The sequence below is a fragment of the Camelus dromedarius genome, chromosome X (genome assembly GCF_036321535.1).
Source record: "Camelus dromedarius isolate mCamDro1 chromosome X, mCamDro1.pat, whole genome shotgun sequence".
Lineage (NCBI taxonomy): Eukaryota > Metazoa > Chordata > Mammalia > Artiodactyla > Camelidae > Camelus > Camelus dromedarius.
The window spans coordinates 4,090,240-4,112,846 of record NC_087472.1 but is presented as its reverse complement, the minus strand read 5'-3'; the positions used below and the strand labels follow the sequence as shown (position 1 = coordinate 4,112,846).

At 42.7% G+C, this 22,607-nt stretch overlaps 1 protein-coding gene and 1 non-coding gene across 5 annotated transcripts in view; both read left to right on the top strand.

Moving 5' to 3' along the window:
• The window catches only part of MTM1 (myotubularin 1), a 93,801-nt gene that overhangs the window by 50,740 nt on the left and 20,454 nt on the right, over window positions 1-22,607 (top strand). For all 4 annotated transcript variants that reach the window (XM_031446004.2, XM_064483321.1, XM_031446003.2 and 1 more), the window contains 3 exons: window positions 13,154-13,237; window positions 15,375-15,524; window positions 19,934-20,122. In XM_031446004.2, coding sequence (XP_031301864.1) covers window positions 13,154-13,237; window positions 15,375-15,524; window positions 19,934-20,122 — 423 coding nt within the window. The remainder of the gene's footprint in view (window positions 1-13,153; window positions 13,238-15,374; window positions 15,525-19,933; window positions 20,123-22,607) is intronic.
• LOC116151098 (U1 spliceosomal RNA) lies at window positions 1,572-1,733 on the top strand. The gene has a single exon (XR_004134882.1). It is a non-coding gene; the product is annotated as a U1 spliceosomal RNA (small nuclear RNA).

The following is a 22,607-nucleotide window of genomic DNA, read 5'->3' as shown; positions in this document are numbered from 1 at the left end:
CTGTGGAGACCAGTGGCCTCCGAGGATGGATGGCCAGTACTTGGTAGTGTGCACCAAGGACAGAGGCGAGGTCTTAGTGAGAGCAGCATGGTGCAAGCAGGGCCGGGCCCTTCCCTTTGCAGGGCGCTGCCCAGGTCTCTTTGCCTGGCTTTGCTGAACCCCATCACGGCCTGCCGTGTGCTCTGAGCACTGCTGTTTCTACCTCGTGTCCCCTCTGGTTCTACTCCCGCGTGACTGGCTTGCAAAAACAATTCTTTAAAGATAGTTAAAATGAGCTATGGGTGTGTCTGTCTTTTTTGATCTTTTGCATGAGGGTATAAATGATCTGATGAATAGAGAATTAACAACAGAGGGCACTTTTTTCCCCTGTGCCTCCATTTTTCCATTCAGAGATGGGGAAATATTTATAAATGGCTTTGAGATTTTTCATCAGACTGAAGTGGAGTAGACTCTTACTTTCTACAGATTGGATGACAGAATTAATAGGTAAAAGCGAAAAAGCTCCTTTGCAGCTGGTCAATGAACGAGAAGCCACACTGAGTGCAGCTCACACACCCTCATACACTCGCTTCTCCGCCTGGACGAGGCCTGACACTGAAGTGTGGCTTGGTTCTCCATTTCCTTTTCTGGCCAGGACTTTTTTTTTCCTTGAATAAACAGCCAGCTTGCCTAATTGAAGGTCTAATCAGGCTTTTAAATCTCCTCCCTTCCTGCCTCCTCTAAGACTTGGCCCTCAGTTCTCTTTCAGTCTCTCTCCACTGCCCTCTCCCTCAGCGGCCGTGCCCCCATCACTTGCTGGCCCACGCTTTGCCCTCCTTCTCAGGGGAGCTCTTCTTTCAAAAGTTGCTCCAGACCCTCCAAATTCTCAGCCTCTTCCACCGCACTGTCATTTGACTCTAACCACCCCTCCTTTCAAATGTTTTTTAAAATACTGAGTAGCTGCTGGAGAATGTTGATAAAGTCTCCATCAAATGTGCGGAGCATCCCTTTGTCTCTGGGCTGCTGTGTCTTCTACTTCGTTCACCCCCTCTCTCTCCAGCTGGGCCTTGTCGGCTGGGGGATCTGCTGGCTTGTGGGGCCTCATTTCCTGGGCTGCTTTGTGATGAGTGCCTGTGCACTTATATTCCTCGGGCCTTTGTCTGTGGGAAGACTCCGAGGCTGGGAGTGAAGGAGGTTTTATGTTCCCTTCTGCCAGGCATTAGGGGGCACTCCCAGCCTGGGACAGTCACAGATTAAATTCTCTGCTTGATATTTTTGGACCATGCGAGGTTTATGAGTTTTGGCCACCAGCTACTTACAGGCTGCCTTGTGCTGCGAATTCCTTTGCTCAGCACCAGTCGTCTAGACAGGTGAATTTCCTCTTTGTCCTTACCTGGAGGCTGCAGTGTGATTGAAGGCGGTTTCCAGTTTGACGCCCATCTTGGCATCTTGGGGGCAGGCCTGGGGCGTTAGGCCCTATCTCCTGTAACTGGAGAGGCCATGAATTTCGTTCCTATTCCCGGTTTGCCTTGGGCTTCCGAGTATTTATTCTTCCCTAGGCAGCTCATTAGTGCATTTTAAAAAGGGTTTCTGTACTTACCTGGCAGGGGAGATACTATGATCACAAAGGTGGTTTTCCCAAAGCAAGACATCCGTCGTATTTTGGATGTGCTGACTCCTGTGATTTCCCCAAATGTGGGAAACTCGACTGCATAATTTGTGGTAGTGGGGGAATGTGTTCATGCTTCCCCCCACCAAAAAAGGGAGGTTCTGATTTATCCAGCAGTGTTAGACGTTTTCAGCAGAAGTCTGTTAGGGCATCTAGACCATTGCACTTTCAGACACCTCTTCCTGTGGCTTCTGAAAGCTTGATCTCCTGGCCGCCTTTTCTAGTTCCTTGGCTCCCTTCTGCTGTCTAAATGTGGGTTTTCTAGAAAAAGTCCATCCTTCACATCCTTCTTGCTCTATGCCATCCCCACGGTAATCTTTCCCAGTCTCACATCTGCCAGCACTGCCTTTCCGAGTGTGGCTTCCAAATCCATAGCTTCCTGTTTCCCTCTATCTGCTACGTAACTTCAGCAGACCCCTGAACTATTTGTTTAAGGTTAATCTCTCCTCTTTCCCTCCAGCTTCCCCTGTGCTCCTGATTTCTCTGTTGGTATCTCTTCCTTCTCTGCCTCTTCCTCCTCCTCCAAAATCAAGGTCATTGTGAGAGTTCCCTTTTCCATAACATTAGCTGAATCCAGGGGGTTCTTCCTCCCCAGCCTGACTTAGTTGAGGTTTTCATCTCTTCTAAACCGCAGGGACAGCGCGTTGGCTGGTTCTCCCACTTCATTCCTGACCCGGCCGCTCCTGCGCATGCCTTCTGTCAGCTTGCTCTCCGAGGGGTACAGCTCTGATGCCCTTGTTCCTTTGCCTCTAAAGCCTCAGCCATCCACCCTCCGTCAGTGTCAGCGCAGACCTATCTCCTCCACGGTGTGGCCACGGCTCTCCACAGTCTTCTGTTTTTCTACCTGCCTCCGTTCTGGCTGTGAGACTGTGGTGTTTGCTGATGGCCTCGTATCTTCCGAGTTTGCCTACCATTTGTGACTTTTTGTCATCATCCTTGTTACCATGTCCAAAGTCATCTTATCCTTCTGGGGGAGCTCAGAGGACATCACGATCCCTCCAGGCCCAGCTGCCCAGAAGCAGCCCTGGCATCCTCACGAGCGCTGGAGTATTTTATCTGTACCTCCCCCGGCGCCTACCCTTGTCCTCTGTACATGAGCAGTAGTTGCATCCTCCTCATCTTTCTCCTTTGAAGGATTTCTAACCCTTTAAAGACAGTGTCTGTGTTTTAGCCATCTTTGTCTCTACTTAATACCTTGTTCATAAGTGGGCCCTCAGTAAATGTTTGTTGAGTGAATATACTAATGTCAGCAGAGTGAATTAATAGGAGCTAGTAGCAACCAAGTAATCAATAAGAAAATTCTGCTGTTTATAAAGGGCATTTGTTCAACAAGCATTTACTTTAAATTTCTTTCAATGTCTTATGGATGCCCATGATTGAAAATTCAGGAAGTATAAAAAGACTGAATGTTTGTGCCCCCCTCATCATATGTTGAGGCTCTAACCCTCAGTATGATGGTATTTGGAGCTGGGGCCTTTGGGAGGATAGCTTTAGCTTTGAATGAGGTCATGAGGGTGGGGCCCCATGGTGGGATTAGTGCCCTTTTATGAAGAAGAAGCAACCAGATCTCGCACTCTCCACCATGTGAGGTACAGCAAGAAGGCTGTCCTGTATAAACCAGGAAGTGGATCTCACCAGAACCAGACCACACTGGCCCCCTGATATCAGACTTCTCAGCCTCCAGAACTGTGAGAACTGGTTTTTTTTCTAATTGAAGTATGATCACTTTACAATGTTGTGTCAATGTCTGGTGTACAGCATAATGTTTCAGTCATACATGTACATACATATGTTCATTTTCATATTCTTTTTCATTATAAGTTGCTGTAAGATACTTAGTGTAGTTCCCTGTGCTGTACAGAAGAAACTTGTTGTTCATCTATTATATATATATACTAGTTAATATTCACAAATCTCCAACTCCCAATTTATCTCTTCCCACCCCCTTTCCCCCTGGTAACCATAAGATTGTTGACTATGTATATAAATATACCAGTACAAATTGCCTACCAAATGGGCTTCTTCACTCTGTATATGAATGCATAGTATTCTGTTCAGTGTCCCATACTTTCTGTATTTGATCCTCTGTTGATGAATATTAACATCTCTTGCAGTCATTTGCTATTATATAAACTACTGTACCGGATAACCTAGGATAAACATCATTTTGTATGTGTCCATGTACATTGTAGGATAAATTCTTAGAAGTGGAATTACTGACATTGCCAAATTCCCCTTGTGGAAGAGGAAGTGGCTTTCACTCCCACACACAGCAAGGCAGAGCACCTGTTTCCAGACATCCTCTCCAACTGTACTAGTTTCCTGTAGCTGCTGTAAGAAATTGCCACAGACTCAGGGCTTAAAAAAACAAGTCTGTCCTCTGACAGTCCTGGAGGTCGGACATCCAAAATGGGTCTCAGCAGGCTAAAATGAAGGTGTCAGCTGTGTTCCTCCTGGAGGCTCTAGAGTGGGGAAAATCCATTCCTTGTGTTTTTAGCTTGCAGAGGCCACCACATTCCTTGGCTTGTGGCCTCTTCATCTTCAGAGCCAGCTGCAGTGGGTCAAGTCCTTTGAATCACTCTGACTTGGCTTCCATCATCACATCTCCTCATCAGTTTCTGACTTTCCCTTCTTCCACTTCTTGGGACTCTTACGATTACATTAGGCACACCTAGGAAATCTGGGTTCTTCTTCCTGTCTTCAAGTCAGCCAATTAGAAATCTTGATTTTGTCTGTAACCTAGTTCCTCTTTGCCCTGTGTGGTAATATAACACAGGCCCCAGGGACCAGGACGTGGACATCTCTCGGGGACCATTATTCTGCCTACCACAGCAGTCCAGTGCACTTTCTGATTGTTTGATCTTTGGTAATATAGTAAGTGAACATGTAGAGTCATAGTTCTATTTTGTATTTATGCTATTCAAGTGAAATGGAGTATCTTTGGGTTTGAGCTATTTGTATTTCTATTTCTATTTCTTCATTCCCTGTGGCTTCTGCCTATTTTCTTTTGGGATTTTGATCTTTTCTATTGTTGTTAGTTGTAGGAACTCTTCATGAGTTGCAAATATTTTGCCCATTTATCTTCTGATTTTCCTTATGGTGGCTTTTACTATGGAGAATTTTTTAAATACTTGTTAGAATTTATCAATTTTGTGTGTGTGTGAGACAGGGGTCCCTGAGACCACTCCCAAGTTCAGTGATTCACTTGGAGAATTCACAGGACTCAACATATAGTCATACTCACAAGTATGATTTAATACGGCCAAGGGATATAGAGCAAAACCAGCAAAAGGGAAAGGTACATGGAGTGATGTCAAGGGGAAACCAGGTGCAAGGGTCCACAGTTCTCAAGCAGCAGAGTCACTCAGGACACACTTAACTCCTACAGCAACAGCTTGTGATAACCCATGGGAAATGTTACTGACCAGGGAGGCTCATCGGAGACTTAGCACCCAGGGTTTTTATCAGGGGCTGGTCACGTAGGCACCCTCTAGCTAGCATGTACCAAACTTCTAGACTCCCAGAAGGAAAGCAAGGGTTCAGCTTAAAGCACGTTATTCATATAAACATTTTCGGCACTGTGAACTCTTATCAGTTAGGGAATGGCGGGAACCCTCCCAAAATCCAGGTTCCCAGATGCCAGCCAAGGGTGAACGACACAGCAGGCCTTTCTAAGGAGAACCATCTCAGACCTGCTAGGGTAACTCTTGTCTGCACACTTTTCTTTTATAGATTCTGGGTTTTTATCCCAGGTGGAAGGTCTTCCCCACACAGCGTTATTAAAAAGAGTTATCCCATATTCCTCTAATATGTTCATTTCTTTTTAAAAAGTTAAATAGTTAAATTTGGAATTTTTTCAAGGGTGTCGTGAAGATAGGGATCCAACTCTTTCTTCCCCTTTTGTCGCAACACCATTTGATGACTGGTCCCTGGTTTGAAATGTCACCTTTATCGCACACCAAATCCCTCTCTGTACCAGGTTTTACTTCTGAATGTTTTGCTTCTGACATCAATTCCTCTTCATGCACCAGTAACAGTCATTTAGCTGTTGAAGCTGTGTAAGATGTAAGGTCTGGTAGAGCGAGCCTCTCTTGTTCCTCCTTTTCATTCCTTTCCTCCCTAGTTTTGTCCAACAGGCATTTACAGAATGCCTGTGTTACGGCTGGGTGCTGGGCACTGGAGCTGATAGCCACTCCCTGTCCTTAAGGAGCACAGGTTTGCCAGGTGATGTGGACAAGTGACCACATACAATACAGATGCAGATGCATAGGATAGATACCAGGAGAGGGGAAAGTCAGGGGGTTGGTGTTGAGGAAGGCTTGCTAAGAGGGAGCAGCCCTGACAGATGAGTAGCGGTGTTAGCCAGGCAGAGACGGGCATGGCCAGCTCCAGGAAAGTATGTGCAGACACAGGTTGGACCCACACGTCGGTTGGAGTCCGGGAGTTGCTGTATGTGTGGGGGTAGCAGCGAGAGATGGCACTGGAGGGGGAGGCTGGGCCAAAGCTTGCAGAGCCTAACGTTCCCCACCAAGAAGTTTCATTTTTGGTTTGAAGGGGAGGGGAGCCATTGAAGGGGTTTAGGCAGGGAAAGTGACAAGATTAGATTTCTATTTCAAAAAGATGGCCTGGGCTGTGGCATGCAGAGTGGACGGAGAGGGACAGGTGCCCATTTCTGGGGATGTTTGTTAGTCACCGAGGTGAGTGATAATGAGTAGTCCCTGAAATGGGGCAGTGGAGGGGGTAGGGGACAATGGCTTTGAGAAAGATCTGGAAGATCAGTAGAATTTGTTTATTCACTGACTATACTTATGGGGGGGATGGGATGATTGAGCAGGAAGACTCCAGCCTGTATAAACAGGTTGATGGTGGGGACAGGGGTTGAGATAGGGAATACAGGAGGGGAGTGAGGAAGAGATGGCAAGTTCCATTTTGAATATGCTGAGTTGCAAGTGTCTGTGGGATGACCGTGTAGGCTGGTGGCTGCCGAGACCTGGATGGCTACCCTGGGGAGAGGTTTATTTGGTAGATCTAGATGTGATCATTGGCATTTTCATAGACGTGACCAAAATTGCCAGGAGAGAGAACTAACAGAGAAGAGGTGCAGCGGATAAACCCTGAGAAATGTCAGCCTTAAATGATTATGATTGTGGACAAGTAGTAAAGAATGCTTTTTCCAAAATGATTTCAAATGACATTTTAGATGTACTTTTGTAGTCCTTTCCTGAATAAATGAATATGTAACTTTATATATGAAGGTAACAGTGAATATTAAAGCCATTTTCTCCAGGGAGAGTGGTAGAAATAGGACTAGGAGAATTATTTATGCAAACAAAAGTGGGGATGGTAATTCATGAACTAGTTGCTTTTTGACCTCTGAGACTTTTGTCAGATTTTGGGATGAAATTGCTTTTGATGCAGGTGTATGAATTAACGTACTATGTCAAGTCGTGTGAAAAGAGGCTGAAATCACTATCTGGCGTGAAGATGTTAACTTAGAATTATAATCTTTGCCAAGTTTCAATACCTCCTATGGCTCTTCCTTAACATTTTAGACTTTTTTCCCCTAACTTAAATGAAAGCATTTTTTTTCTTACATGAAGGTGGTCTTGTTTCTTAAATGTAATCTAAAAGATGAAAATGAGATAATTTTACATTGCTGCACCCTTAACTTGTAGGTGAAAGCTTTCAAAAACCACGAACATCTTCAATTTCAGAAATCAAATTAGAAAAAATGCTCACTTAAATTCCTGTTCAAACACTGCAAAATTTTTAAGGCTGAGTCGTCAAAGATGGAGTTTGTTTGCGTTATTAAAAGATCTGCTCTTCTAAAAATCATGTCCGCTGATCACTGTGCCTTTGTATGGTGACAGCATCATTTGAAAGCACTATTTATCTTTTTAACTTTTTAAATTGAAGTATAGTCAATTACAGTGTGTCAGTTTCTGGTGTACAGCATAATGTCCCAGTCATGCATATACAGACAAATGTTTGTTTTCACATTCTTTTCCATTATAGGTTATTATAAGATACTGAATATAGTTCCCTGTGCTAATACAGAAGAAATTTATTTTTAATCTATTTTATATATATAATGGTTAACATTTGTAAATCTCAAGCACTATTTATTTATTTATTTATTTATTTATTTATTTATTTAAATGGAGGTACTGGGGATTGAACCCAGCATGGGCTCTACCACTGAGCTATACCCTCCCTCCAAAAACACTATTACATCTGCATAGCTTATCAATTTATTTCCCTGAATACTGCAAAAATTGTTTTCTTCTGTGACCACCTCCCCTTTGAATGATATTTAATTTTTATGAATCTGACTCTTAAACATCTAGTTCTGAAACACAACCAGCTTTGGAGGAAGAGGCTGGTTGTGAGGTAGCTCACATCTGTGAGGTAGCTTCCTGAGATCTAGGAATCCTGATTCAGTGGCAGACAGCTCTCCCTCCTCAAAGAGGAAAACTCGTGAATCACTCAGTATTTATAGATCCTACTAAATGAGAATAAATGCAATCTAGATGTTTAAAACGAGTCAGCACATCTCTCTATATATAGTGCCATTTAAAAATAATGGCTAATTAAGTGAAAGCTAAAATCTGTTGTCATTTCAGATGTTTGCTCCCACAAGACACAACGGTGATAAATGTAGCTAAATTAAAATGACAAGCTACATTCTCTTTGTCAGAGCTGTTTTTATCCCTAGTGTGAAATTGGAGATTTTCATCTCAACTTTGTCCTTTAACATTTTTCAAATGTTACATTGTGCTATTTTTAATCCTGGAAAAAATGCACATGATTGCTTTTTTTTTTTTTAAAGTCTCCATGCCTGGTATCTCTTGACTAGCGGGAATCTGAGTTGGTGAAATGCCCAAATATTAATATAGAGCCAAATAAAGATCTGCTCACTTGAAGCCAGGGGTAAGCCCCTGAGTGTGTATGTTTTCTGCTGTCAGTTTGGAAACTGTACTCTGCGTATACAAGATGCTCACGTGAGGGAGGCTGAGTGAAGGGTGCCTGGGCCCTCCTGGCACATTTCTTTGCAACTTATTGTAAATCTATAACTATTTCAAAATAACTTTTAAAAAGAAAAAAACTAAAGCAGCTCCCCAGGGAGCTTGAGCACCCAGAACCCTTAGGCAAGTGTGGTCCCCATGGTCCTTCAAGGTCAGGGTGATCACCCCCTAGAGGGTCTGGTTCAGCAGGCTGAGCAGGGGCATAGACAGTGCCCAGCATGTTGAGAAAGCACCCTCTACCCCTGGATCCTAAGGCAGAGCCCAGGGGAAGGACCAGGCCCAGAAGAAAGCAGTGGAGGGCTTCCAGAAGCGTCAGTGAAAGCTGACCTTCAGCCAGCCCCTCCCCTGCCTGAGGCTCTGCTGAGCTGGGACTGAATCCTCAGGTTTTGCACTGTTCCTGATGCGAAGTCAGTGCAGATATGGGTTCAACGAGGGACTTCATCACCCACTTGGCAAACCTGACTGCCTACTGATGCTCAGGACCGAGAGTCTCTAGAACCAGTCCTCCCTGTGGGACTGCGTGTCCCAAACCCAGGGTCCAACTGACCCGAGGGTGTAGTCAGGAGTGATTATGGAAGGTGTCAGCCTGCGGAGTAAGTTCTAAAGGACTCAAAGCCTTCAAAACTGTATATCTGTAGGAGAAGATAAATGACAGCTATAAACCTGAAGGCACATAACCTGCTAGCTTTAGGTTTTAGCAGTTTTCAGATGGGAGCTGTAATTAGCCCTGTAACACCCACCTGTAGGGAATTTTGTACTTTTTGCTAATGAGGTACAGATGAATGGGTTTTATTGGCCTTGCTTCAATGCTTAGTAGTTTTTATTTGTAATAATCCACTTTTATGTTACTCTATTGAGAACTTGTGTTTTAAATTTCTTGCTTTGTTCTCTTTGCTGAATCTTTAAGGGGAAAAAAGAAAAACTTAAAATATCTGGGATGTAAGGTCTGTACATTCAACCTTAGAAAATGTCAGTGTTGGTTCTTGTAGGGCACTTGCTTCAGTAGAGCCAAGGTAGTTAATGACAGCTTAGTGTTCACATTGTGTTTTCCTGTAAAAACTAACAAGTAGTGCTTCTATAAAAGAAAATGTTTTCCTGTAATTGTATGCTACTTTATTTGGATGGTTAAAATAATTGGTTTGAGCGCCTGGTCTTTTCCACCTGAAGGTCCACTTCAGTGTTAGATTTGTTGCTGTGTATTTCACGACAAGAAATATCTGGCTGTTATGTGATTCACAAATTTTCCTGAAATATTTGAGGTCCAAGTCTGGCTCTTAGCATCAACAGTAACTTGGGTCAGGGGGTGGGTAGAACTCGGTGGTAGAGCACATGCCTAGCATGCATGAAGTCCTGTGTTCAATAGCCAGGACCTCCATAAAAATAAAATAATCAAAAAAATTTTTTTTAATTAAAAAAATAGATTAAAAAATAAAAAAAAATTTTAAAGAGTAACCTGGGCTTCTTATGTCACAGAGTTCTCATAGACGTGCTTCAGGGCTAAAGGATGTCAGTCATTGACTCATTCTGTGTATCTGGGTGTCACTCAGAATGCAAAGTACCATTCCAGAAGAATTTCATGAGAAAGGCCACTTGATAGGTCGCTACCTTGAGAACATTGTATCATTCCCATATTAATAACAATCTTTTATATTACTTGTATTCAGACATTAAAGAAATTATGGATACTGACTACCATATATGAAATAGATAAATAGCAAGGTCCTACTGTATAGCACAGTGAGCTATATTCAATACCTTGTAATAGCCTATAATGGAAAAGAACATGAAAAGGAATTTATATGTATAACCAAATCATTCTGCTGTACACCAGAAATTAACACAGTATTGTAAACCAACTATACTTTAATAAAAAGAAAGAAAGAAAGAGTATAAGACAGCAGTGAAAAAAAAGGGGAGACATTATGGAGATAATTTTGGTTTGGGCTGTAGAACTTCATCTTCTAATAATAGCAATTTTGTATACTTACATTACACCTACCAGTAATTTTAATATAAGACAGAAGAGACTATTTAAAGCAAAGAAGGGCTGCTTTATTATTAGTGATGGAGAAATAATGTTACATTGAAAATGCTGCTGGCCAGTTAGAGGATACTGATGGCATTAATACACATGATTTTTCTGGAGAGAAAGCTTTATCTGGCTTTTGAGTGAGCAGTTTTATTCTTTCTTTCAAAGGGCTGCCATGTTTGCTTGAGCTTCGTAGGAAAGATGCAAATAACTAAAAACCAAAAACTGCACAAAAACCATGTTGAGATCAGGAACTTAGTTCAAGAAAGCAGATTCTAGGTTTTCTTCTGCAGTGAGTGACAGTACAGCCTGATGTCGTCTACAAGTATGTCACCAGCACAGTGTTCAGCAATACTGAGTATTTTCCTGGGCCAGGTGCTGACCAGTGCAGTATCCCATGCTCAGATGTCACCAAGAGGCTGCTTGGACATGTTCTGTAGATGCTGTGTATGGGTGAAAAAGCGCACTATACATTTCAGTGCTATTTTCACCAAAAGTCCCTCTGTTTTTGAGTTAAACTTCAGTTAACAGAAATCACTCGCTTTCCCTGGCGGTACTGAATAATGAAGTATTGCTGTGGCTTCAGTGCCAGCTGAAAGCCTCAACGAATGGCTTTGCTAGATCAGCATCACTGTTAATGTGTGGCCACCGAACACTCTGCACTTGAGCCTACTGCTCCCAGAGATGAGGCCTCCTACGGGCGCCACATGCTTTGGAAAGTTCAAGAAGACAGTCTGGAGAGCACAATCATGATCAGTTTTCACTTAAACCTGTTGCCATTTAAATACAGAAAACCGTTGCTGCAAAATTATGCTTTTCCAGAAATTGCAATGTAGGGACATTCGAGGTCCTAGGCTGATAATAGGCAAACGGGTGGAGGGAAGATACCTAGAGGAAAGTGCCTAGACATGGTCCCTCCAGTGAAGGCGAAGTGCAGGGACTGTGTAAGATTTCCCGTCTTCATTTGGTCAGCAAATACATATCTTACCTGTGCTATTCCAGTTACTGGGGCTCCGGGACGGGAAAAGAGCAACTGCCTTCATGGAGCCTGTGGTCTAGGGAGGGGACAGTTACGGGTCCAACAATAACAAGTAAATCTGTAGTATGTCAAATGGTCATAAGTGATGGAAATAAAATAGGAAGGAGAAGCGGGGTGCTGTTGTGGGGGTAGCCTGTTGTTTTTATGCAGATGTCAGAGAAAGCCTCACTGATTAAGGTTACATTTGAGCAGAGATGTGAAAGAAGTAAGGGAGGAAACCTTGAGGGAAAAGGACTCCAGACAGCTAGAGCAGCAGGTTCAAAGGCCCTGAGATCAGCGTGTGCTTGGTGCTGTCAGGGAGCAGCACTGAAGGCCAGCGTGGCTGAAGTGGGTTGAGCAAGAGGAGAGCAGAGACGTGGCAGGGGATGTGGTCAGATGGTGGCGGCCACAGTGGCCACTGGAAGGACTTCCACTTTTACCCAAAAGGAGATGGAAAGCCACAGGAGGATTTGGGGCGGGGGAAGGATTTGATGTGACTTAGGTTGTGACACTATTACTCTGACTTTAGAGGTAAAAATGAAAGCAGGGGATTAATTAGGAGGTCTTATACTAATCCAAGTGGAGCTGGTAGATCCTTAGACCAGGGTAGTAGCAGTGGGGTGATGAGGGTGATGCCAAGGTTTTTGGTTCAATCACTGAGAAGGATGGGGCTGTCATCTACTGAGATGGGGAGGCTGTGGGATGAGCAGGAGTGGGTAGGAGTTGTGGACGTCACCATCCTCCAGCTGCCTCTGAGGCCACCTGCAGTTGTGGAGTGGTCGCTTGCGTTGCCATATCTGGAGGTCACAGTGGGGGCTGGAGAGCGATGGGTATTTGTGAGTCACCAGGGTGTGGATGGTATTTGAAACCATGAAATTCATCAATATCACTGTGAGAATGAGCATACAGAAGAGATGGGAGGTCTGAGGCCTGTCGTCCCAGAGACCAGGGCATTGATTCAGAATTCACAGAGAACAATGAAGAATTTTCCTAATGTTCAATCTCTTTCTTAATAGGCTAACATGTCATTGTTTCCTTTTGAGACAGTTGTACTCTGTAATAATCACTGCTGAATTTTCATTTTTAGTATCTTCTTACCCAATCAATTGCTAATACTGCTTGAAATGGATAGGCTTTTTGGGGTCTGGAAATCATCTGATTTTTGTGCAAAAGCATTTAAAAAAAACACCTAAAGAGATGTTTGTAGCCATAGAAAATTGAGGTCTCAAAAGTAATACTAATCAAGATAGAATATAGCATAAGTCTAACCCGAATATTCCACTGTTATTTCTTGGTTGAAAGTCTTGGTTTGGGTTGTGATTTCATAGTAGGAAAATCTGGTGAAAAATCAAAGGGTGAGGTATTAGTAGACTGTTAGTTCCTTTACACTGAACTTGAAGTCCTTTTTTTTTTTTTCTTTTTGCCTTCTGTAGCCAATATTTGCATTTTTAAATGAAGAAAAGTTTAACGTGGATGGATGGACGGTTTATAATCCAGTTGAAGAATACAGAAGGCAGGTGAGTCAGTAGATTACTGTACCATGTGGTGAATCTCAGACATGCGTGGTGACGATATGTTGTCGGTCAGGTGCTTTGAGAATCAGTAACACTCTTGCTAAATGTATTTTTCATGACAGTGGTATAATAGGGCTTATTCCGTCTGTCTAGTACTGTGGAACCTATGAGCTCACTCCATGGCCATGTTCAAGTTTCACTGAAGGCTAAGTTCTGTTGCCTTCCCCTCCATGAAGAACATCAGTTATATGTTGTTCATGAAATGAATCAAATACTCAGAGTCTAGAAAAGCCAAACTTCTACACCTTACTTCTCAGGAGTTGACGTCACTATGTATTTATGTATTGGGGAGCTTAACTATTACTGGCAGTAGTTAGGTTTCAATTATATTCATTCTGTTTTACAGATTCAGGTGAATTAGGACTGTTTTCCTGTAATGATGGCTTTTCCAGGAAGGCTTTGAGGAGCCTATATTAGAATTGCCTTTACCGCTCTCTACTGTAAACCTCACCTACATGCATGTTTATTTGCTCTAATAAAGCAGGAGTCTTCATACATTGTTGCTGTTCAGAGGGGAAGGTCTCTTGCGGCATTTTAACAAGGTCCTGTTCGTGTTACGGAATAAGAGCCACAATTGGACCTCTGGTGTAACCAGATCATAGGACAGCTGGGGGGTTTGTGATGAGATTTTTTCATAATTCTCATTCTACAAAGCTCTTAAAATAATTGGGAAGTTTTGTTGAGTGAGATTTGAGAGTCAAATCAAGCCCATGATTGTAAAGTAAAATCTCAGAACCCTAAACTCGAGAAGAATCTTCTGGCCACCACCTCCACTACCAAGCAGCCGGGTTGATTTCCCTATTTAGCCTTGTCCAGTGGTTTGCGTGCGCGTAAGAAGATTCGATGCTCAGGAATGTGGGTGTGGGAGCTTCTCTCCCCAGCACATGTCTGAGGTGGTAAGTCCTGTTCTTTCCAGGAATCAAAGGCCGTGTATCCCTCTCATTTTAGTGACCTCTGTTCTGGGTCAGTAATGGCGGCCGAAGAAGGGCCATGAAAACATTTGGTATGTTTTGAAGACCTCTGTAGCATTATGCATTAGAATATTTGTACCTCATTTTTGAAGTATTATTGACAATATTAAGACTCATTTTTTAGGTCAAAGCTTCTAGCTTGAAACAAAACAGTTGCTGTTTTTAAGATTCCATGCATATGTGAACTCTTGAAAGTATTTTGTTCTAGACTGCCATTATATTCCATCTTTTTTTCCTTACACCTTTCTGGTGGGACTTAATAACTCTCTAATCAGAGTCAGTAACAGACTCGTCTGTTTGGTCCGTGCTCTCTAGGGCCAGACCTAGAGAATAGGTACAAAGTCTGTCCCCAAAGCAAGCACTCCCATAGCTCGCTTTCGTGTGTGTATTTGTGAGTATGGGGAGAGAGTATTGCACCGCCTCTGGGCCTTGTCAACACTGGATACAATTTTGTGGGTAGACAGTAGGGTGGGAAGTGTCTTCCTTGTCTCCCTGCCTAGAATATATGTGACTGCATTTGGCGCACAACCTCTAGGGCGGTAACTGACTCCAGAGCACTTGGTTGAAAACCCTTAGGAGGCAGTGAAGTGAGCCTCACCAGAGGGGTTTTCCTTACACCCTCCCAAGACTTTTTTCACAAGCGCAGACTCTACCTTGCAGCTGGCTGAAGCATTCACTCTGTACTGAGTAGGGAGTGGAAGTTGCCTGATCTCTTTTCTACCCTCAGTTAGACGGAGGTGAAGATTACACAGTGTACTTTTCTGTAGGGTGTGGGGGTGTGCCAGTGAGGGATGAACTTGGGTTTATCACTGTTGTATAAATAGTAAGGAAAAGTTTGACATGAAATAAAGGAAGCTCTCACATTCAGGAGGATCTGTATTGAACTACAATAGTTTAGAATTATGGAAACCACCAGTGCTTGGTCTTATGTTCTTAAGTTGTCTTGATTATTGATTTGGCTCCCTTACCATAAATCAGTAGACCGTCACTGGCCTGTTGTCAAAGAGGCATGTGCACATTCTGGTAGGAAGAAGGTGGGAGACCCAACCAAGGCCAGTTCCCGAGAGGAAGTCATTTGGTGCTGATGTGGACGGCCTCTTTTCCCGCAGGGCTTGCCCAATCATCACTGGAGGATAACTTTTATTAATAAATGCTATGAACTCTGTGACACCTACCCTGCTCTCCTCGTGGTTCCATATCGTGCCTCTGATGACGATCTCAGGAGAGTTGCAACTTTCAGATCCCGAAATCGGATTCCGGTGAGTACCATAGTGAGTGCTTTTCTTACAGGGTGCCTTTGATTCCATAAGAACTGTAGTCAAGTGATTCAGAGAAACACTCTTTTGGAATTTCATTCCAACAAATAGTTATCAAGTGCCTTCTGAGTGCAAGGCAGCACGCTGAATGGAAACAGAAGCAAGACATCACCTGCCTTCCAGGAGCTCGCAATCGAGGCCAGAGAATGAACTCAAGTACTTCTTATACAGGAGAGGGTGCAAGTAATGTTGGGTGGAAAGATAGAAGGAAGGACAGAGTCTTTGTGGCTTTTGTCTTGGTAACACAATAAGTGACATATGTTAGGCTCTCGGTAAATGTCAGTTGACTTGTGCTGAAAACAACACGCTATCCTATATTGTGGAGCATATAAGTACAGGCTTTTCCTTATCACCTTTATTAGGATTTGTTTATACTCAAGTTTGTAAGCTGCCTTAGTACCATCAGCAAGCTGGAGTCAAGTGCAGACTATTCCAAGTGTATTTATGGTATCACTGAACCTGGTTCATAAAGTTGTCTTTGGTTCTTAAATAGTTATGTACGAGTCAGACTGTTCCTCTGTGTCCATAAATTTTACTGACTAAAAATTTGGAGAATTTTCCCGTCTGTTAATTTTCAGGGCATGTCATAATAAGTACATTGTTTGGTTTTGTTTTGGTATTGGTTTTGAAAAACAAGGGTTGAAGAAATTAAGATTTAATGTCACCTTGCCTTTAACTTCCAAGTCTAGACATTTTTGTCCTTAAAAGGATATGTGTGGGGAACCTTTGTGTACCGTAAACACACAACGAATTGTAACTTTAAAAATTCACTTACTTCTCTAAGCACGAGTGCCTGTTCATATCTTCATGATATACATTATACTTGAAAGTATGTTCTTTAGCTCGTTTTGCTGGAACACCACGCTAACAAAGCTGGAGTTACCAGTTCACTTGTCTTGTGCTCTGTCTGGACGTACTTTTCGGTGCAGACTCCACCCCTGCCCTGGCCGGCTGTCTTGCTAATACATGCATTGCCCACAGGAGAACTGAGCTAGGGTAGTGTGGATTGATTTTGTTCCCTCCTTCATTCAATTCATATTTATTGAACATCTACTGTGTCAAAGATGTGTGGGCGTGTGTATGTGATTCCATGGGGATGGGAGCAGGAGAGGAAATGAAACAACTGTGCCAGGTCCGCTGTGCTCAGGCTGCCGTCTTGCTCTAGTCGTTTCCACCATTCTGAGTGAACGAGAGCCCACTTGTAGAACAAATAGAACGCTTAGCTTTCTACTTAGCCATTTTATTGATCCTTCTTACTTTGTGATGGCTACCAATTTGCATTTATTTTTCCTAAAAGAACTTAAGGCTAAGCTGTCCATCACCTCTGTGTCTTTATCAATTACCATGCTTGGGGAGAGGGAAGTAGCTCAGTGGTAGAGCCTATGCTTAGCATGCACGAGATCCTGGGTTCAATCCCCAGTCCCTCCATTTAAAAGAAAAGAACAGGAAATGGTATCGATTACCATGCTTACTCATATCTAATAGTAGATAATGTATGCTATCTGCTATAATACTGTCTGACCACCTGAGTCTTGACTATAACCCAGTATTTCCTTTTAATATGAAATCATTAATATTTGATAGTCAGTTCTCTTTTTAAAAACCCATATAAAAATGCAAAAAAAATTGATAAGAAAAAAAAAGAATTGATGAGAAGGCAATCTTGTTATGTTGTGCATAAAATAAAATACACACTGTTGTAAAAGATCACTGAGTATCAGAATAATCCACATGCATTCATGTTCCCATTAATGGATACGTATTCCTTTGTTCTCAAACCAGTCAGTCTTAATGTTATAGAATCCTGTAACATATAAATAATACATATTTATTTTAGATGTTTTCAAAAATACTGGAAAGCAAAAAGGAGCCTGCCACCTAGTGAGGACTGCAGTTCATGTTTTGGGAGACGGCCTGCCAGACTTCCTGCTATGCATACATATTTTTGTTGGAAAAAGTGGAATTTTTCTGTGATTTGTGTCTCAATCTGCTTTTCCTACCTAGCATTAGCATGGAAAGAGCTTTCCACACTGATGATTCTCTGCTCACGTGCCAGACTGTAGCTGTGCCCTGATGAATTCAGTTTTCTATTGTGAGACATCTCAGTTCTTTGTCATCTTTTGCCATTATAAACAATGCTGTGATAAACATCTTTTGGTGGCTAAATCTTTGTGTACATCCTTAAGTATTTATGGCTTCTACATCCTAACTTCGATAAGAATAACCTGACATAAGTACCATATACTTTGAAAGCACTTACGGTAGGTGATGTTGTGAAATTAGCATCATTTGTACCTGGTCAGTTCTACAGCAAGCATCCTTTTTATAAAGGTAGTTGAGATCCCAAAACAAAAAAGGAGGTAGGAGGCAAAACAGCTCATAAGAATAGCATTTCTTAACATGGTCTGGTGATTCCAGTCTAAAATCTCCCAAGCAGAGAAAAGAGGGGCAGAAGAGAGGGGGGCACTGGTGGAACAGGGCAGTTTCTTACATATGACCTGATTTAAATTGAAAACTTGATAAGGGTCGGTATCAAATAATAAGCATCTTGTCTGTGTAGTGATTTGATTTCTTTAAGGGATCTGATATCAAATCAACATGTTGCATACCTTAAATGTACACAGTGTTAGAGGTCAATTATATCTCAGTAAACCTAAAAAAAAAAAGTACATTTATACGTAAAAGTGATCTCATCTCCCCTCTCTTGAGGCAAAGCCATGGGAGGTCAGTGGGGCAGGTCTCCTCTCTATGTTGTAGATTTGAAAATGGAGGTTGAGGAAGGCCAGCCCTTGTCCCCGGGCTCTGCGATCCTGAGCCTTTGGACTGTTGGGGCCACAGTGGTGTTTTGACTGGTCTCTGGAAGGCGCAGAAACTCGATTGAATGAGTATTCATTCGTATTATATAATCTTTTTTTCACGAACCTGTTGTCATTATTGTACACATAACCTGTCATTATTAAACCCAGCGACTTTTATGAACATCAGTGCTTATCCTTTGCCATAGTGAGGAGGTAACTTTAAAGACACCAGCGTACTTGGCCTTGTATTAAGTGAGCTCGAACACTCATGCTTCTGTGGTCTTGTCTCCGCCTGCCTTTCATGGTTTTTCCCATCTGACTCTGCTGGCCACCCAGCCTGCCTCTGGATGCCAACTCAAGCCGGGGTCCTGCCCTGTGCTGGGTACTTACACGTGTTGGCCATTCGTCCGCCCAGCAGCACACTGCTATCCTGTGGCTCCCTATCTGATGAAAGACGGAAAGGAAGTGACAGAGCCTGTGAGCTCAGTGCCCAGGTCGGAGCCACCATGGTGGGGCACCTGCCCTGGAGCCCACGCTGCCACCCACCACGCTCACCTCCCGGATCCTGGTTTTTTTTTTCCCCCTTTTAACAGCTTTATTGAGATATAATTCCCCTGCCAAACAAGTCACTCATTTAAAGTGGACAGTTCTGGGAGGAGCATATACCTCCGTGGTAGAGCTTAGCATGCACGAGGTCGTGGGTTCAATCCCCAGTACCTCCATTAAATAAAATTTAAAAATGTTTAATTAAAATTAAAATTTTTTTAAAAAGATTGTCTTCTCCCTCTTCACCCAAACCTATAAGCTCTTTCTAGGCTGCTGGTTCACAGCCCCAAACCCTTGCCCTTTACATTTAGGACAGACTCTTCAAAGTGGACAGTTCTCTAGCTTTTGCTGTATTACATTATTAGCTTCTTTTTGCAGGCCTTGTTTCTCATGTACTATGGGCCCAGAAACCAAGTAGCAAGCATTAGGCTTGCGTGTAAAATTAGAGAAGACTGACTCCGGGTAAAGGCTCCGAGAGCTCTCCTAGGAGGCTGCTGTGCGAGCTTCACAGTAGAGACTCCGGCAGCTCGCTCAGCTGCCCTGAGACCTCTTTTGCCTGCTTTGGGTGTTAGAATCTAGAATTGAGCCTGTCGGGGAAATGACCCATCTATGTGAGTTGGTATTGTAGAAACACAGCACCAGAGGTGATCGCCTTTACCTCTCACCTTTTGCTAAAGCTGTTTCTGGGTGATAACAAATCCCGTGCAAGCTGCAGGACTGAAATCAAATACCTGGAACTTTCTGCTTTCTTTAAGTGATGTAACTGTGTTTAGGTAAGTGTTTAACTTTCCTAGCTGTGTTACGAATTTAGAAAAGATGAGTAAAGCAATTGGTTATCCTCATTGTTCCGAATAGTCATCGCTGTGCATTTCTGGGTGCTCGGTGAGATTGCAGGTGAACAGGCATCCCGTTTCAGCAAAATCAGCGTCACTTCATCTTGATTGTTGGTGCTCTATATTTTTTTATTTTTTGAATTGTTTTGAGATTTGGTTTCTGAACCAACTGTAGGTGCTGTCGTGGATTCACCCGGAAAACAAGACGGTGATTGTGCGTTGCAGTCAGCCCCTTGTTGGTATGAGTGGGAAACGAAATAAAGATGATGAGAAATATCTCGACGTTATCAGGGAGACAAACAGACAAATTAATAAACTGACCATCTATGACGCGAGACCCAGTGTAAATGCGGTGGCTAACAAGGTAAGTCTATTTAATGACATGATAGCAGCTTACGTTTCCTACAGCGTGCAGCGTTTTACATGAACATTGTCACCATAGCATGTCAGCATGTGGGTTTAAATTCATAATTAAACTTTGCTTAAATAAGAAAACGAGGTCACTGAGGTAGAAAGTAGTTGTAATCACAAAACATTTCTTAAAAGTTGAATACACCAAAATGGAATGAAAATAAGCGTTAGGTAAATTAGGCAAGTCTAGAGCTGTAATGAACTTGGGTTTTGGCTAGAATCTCAGGCAAAAGTTAGGCACTCTTTGGAGCTCTTGAGGCTGCTGACAGTCATTCTCAGTGTGTACACTGGGGAGGCATCTGTGAGAAGTTGTGGGAGGCTGCAATTGTCCAAATCCTAAATTTGTAGCTTTATCAAAGCAGTCTCTTCACAATACTCAGATATGTGTATTCTCATTGATATCAGGTAATCCAAGAAATGAGTAGATCTATGTATGTAAATTTTACAATCACACAGACAGTGGTAATATTTTCATAGAAATCTGTCTCAAGACACTTCTTGGCCTTCTCGAGCAAAGAATGCTGTGTCCATAAGGCTGAGTGACAAGGTAGTGTCGTTTGCATGGCCCCAGGTTCCTAAATGCTTTTTACATTTGATTTCACCTTTTTGTTTTTTTGTTTTTTGTTTTTCCTTCTCCCATTGCCGGCTGCCACTTACAAGTGCTCACAGTGAGCCTGCCCCACTCCACCTTTCAGCTTTATTGTTTCTCACCAGTGTAGGCTTGAATTTCATCATCTTGACTATTTTGCTTATCCCGAGGTCATTAATCTGGCATCTTCAATTATTCAGAGCACAAGACAAGAACCTGAAAGCAAAACAAGTCCTCGAGCAGCTCACATAGATGCAGTAGCTTCCTAAATGGACCCATGACGTGTCTCGGGCGTGCATGTGGGGCCCCTCTAATAATTATTTGCACACAGATCGTGCATCTTACACATTCACTCCTGGGGAGCTCCCTCTGCCCCTCGCACGCTCTTGGATCAGCTCTTTTTTACGACAGCTGGTTTTGGTTTAGGTAATAAAAATGATTTTGAAATTATCTATAAAGCAATCAGGAAGTGAAATTGAGAAATAAATTAGGGATTATAAGTAAAACACTTAGGAAATTAAATGTGACTGTGAATATCTTGTTGGACTATCCTTACCTTTACACAGTTCTGCTCCTGCTGTCCTTCACGTATAATCCAGAGTTGAATACACGTAATGCAGTGCTCCCATGTATACATTTAGCCTGAAATAGATACAATATAACATTAAAATGAGGTATTGAGAAAGAATATTTTAAAATATTAAAATGTATGGAAGGGGGTAGGGTCCAGCTCAGTGGTAGAGCACATGCCTAGCATGCACAAGGTCCTGGGTTCAGTCCCCAGTACCTCCATTAAATAAACAAATAAATAAATAAACCTAATTACCTACCCCCCCAAAAAATAAAACAAGAAGAAGAAATGTTTAAATAAATGAAACATATGGAATGAATAACTTTATTGTAGTAACCCTAAAGCTCATTGTTATAGCAGTAGAATTTTTGAGTGCCTTTTTAACACTCAGGAGATATGCCTGTGTTTCTAGTCCACTTAAGGATGAAGGGAAGGAAAAAATTAAGGGAAAAAAACCTAGGCCTGACAGATCTGTGCATCATGCTTTCAAAACCACACTTAGGTTCCCCTCCTCCCTCAGCTGTCTCCCCCCCATCATCTGTATCCATAGCAACAGGCTGTGTACATCATTGTACTAGGTAACCTGAGTTGTTCCTTTTTATTGAAGAGGGGAAAACTGAAAAGAAAACTTCAAAACTAACCAGAGATGGAGAATTCGAACTTCGGGGAACTCAATCTAGGATTGACTAATTGATTTTACCCTTCTGACTTCTCTTCGGACCCAGTTGTTCTGCCCTTGCGGGTATTTAGAAATTTACAACCCCAGTTGTAACAAGCCACATTGCGCTGTTTCAAATTAAACACACACACATGAAACCCAGGGGTAGAGGGGATCCAGCACCCTGTGATGAGTTAAAGTCAGACTACATTCAGGTCTGGTTTTGCCAGAAACTTTGGCAATGACAATTAATTTTTTTTGCATATCATCTTTAGTTATTTATGAAAGCAACTCCAGCGTTGAGAATTCCTTTAAAAATCACTAACTGTTGACAGAGCACATATGCAGAGAAGCATGGCATCTGCCTGTGGGGCGGCGCCGTGCGTCGCTGCGTTAGAGGCTTGCAGATCGAGCACGGCCTGGGCTCAGTGTGGACTGCCAGGCCTGGTGCCTGTGGTTCACAGAAGTGATGGCAGCTGCCAGGTGTTATTCCCTGAGGCCTGGATAACCGAGGAGAGGGGACTAGGGCCCATTGTGTATGCATTCATTAGCCGATAACTTGTTGAAAACAACATAGTGAATGTTTTTTGTCTACTTACTACCTATGCTCTTTGTAGAAA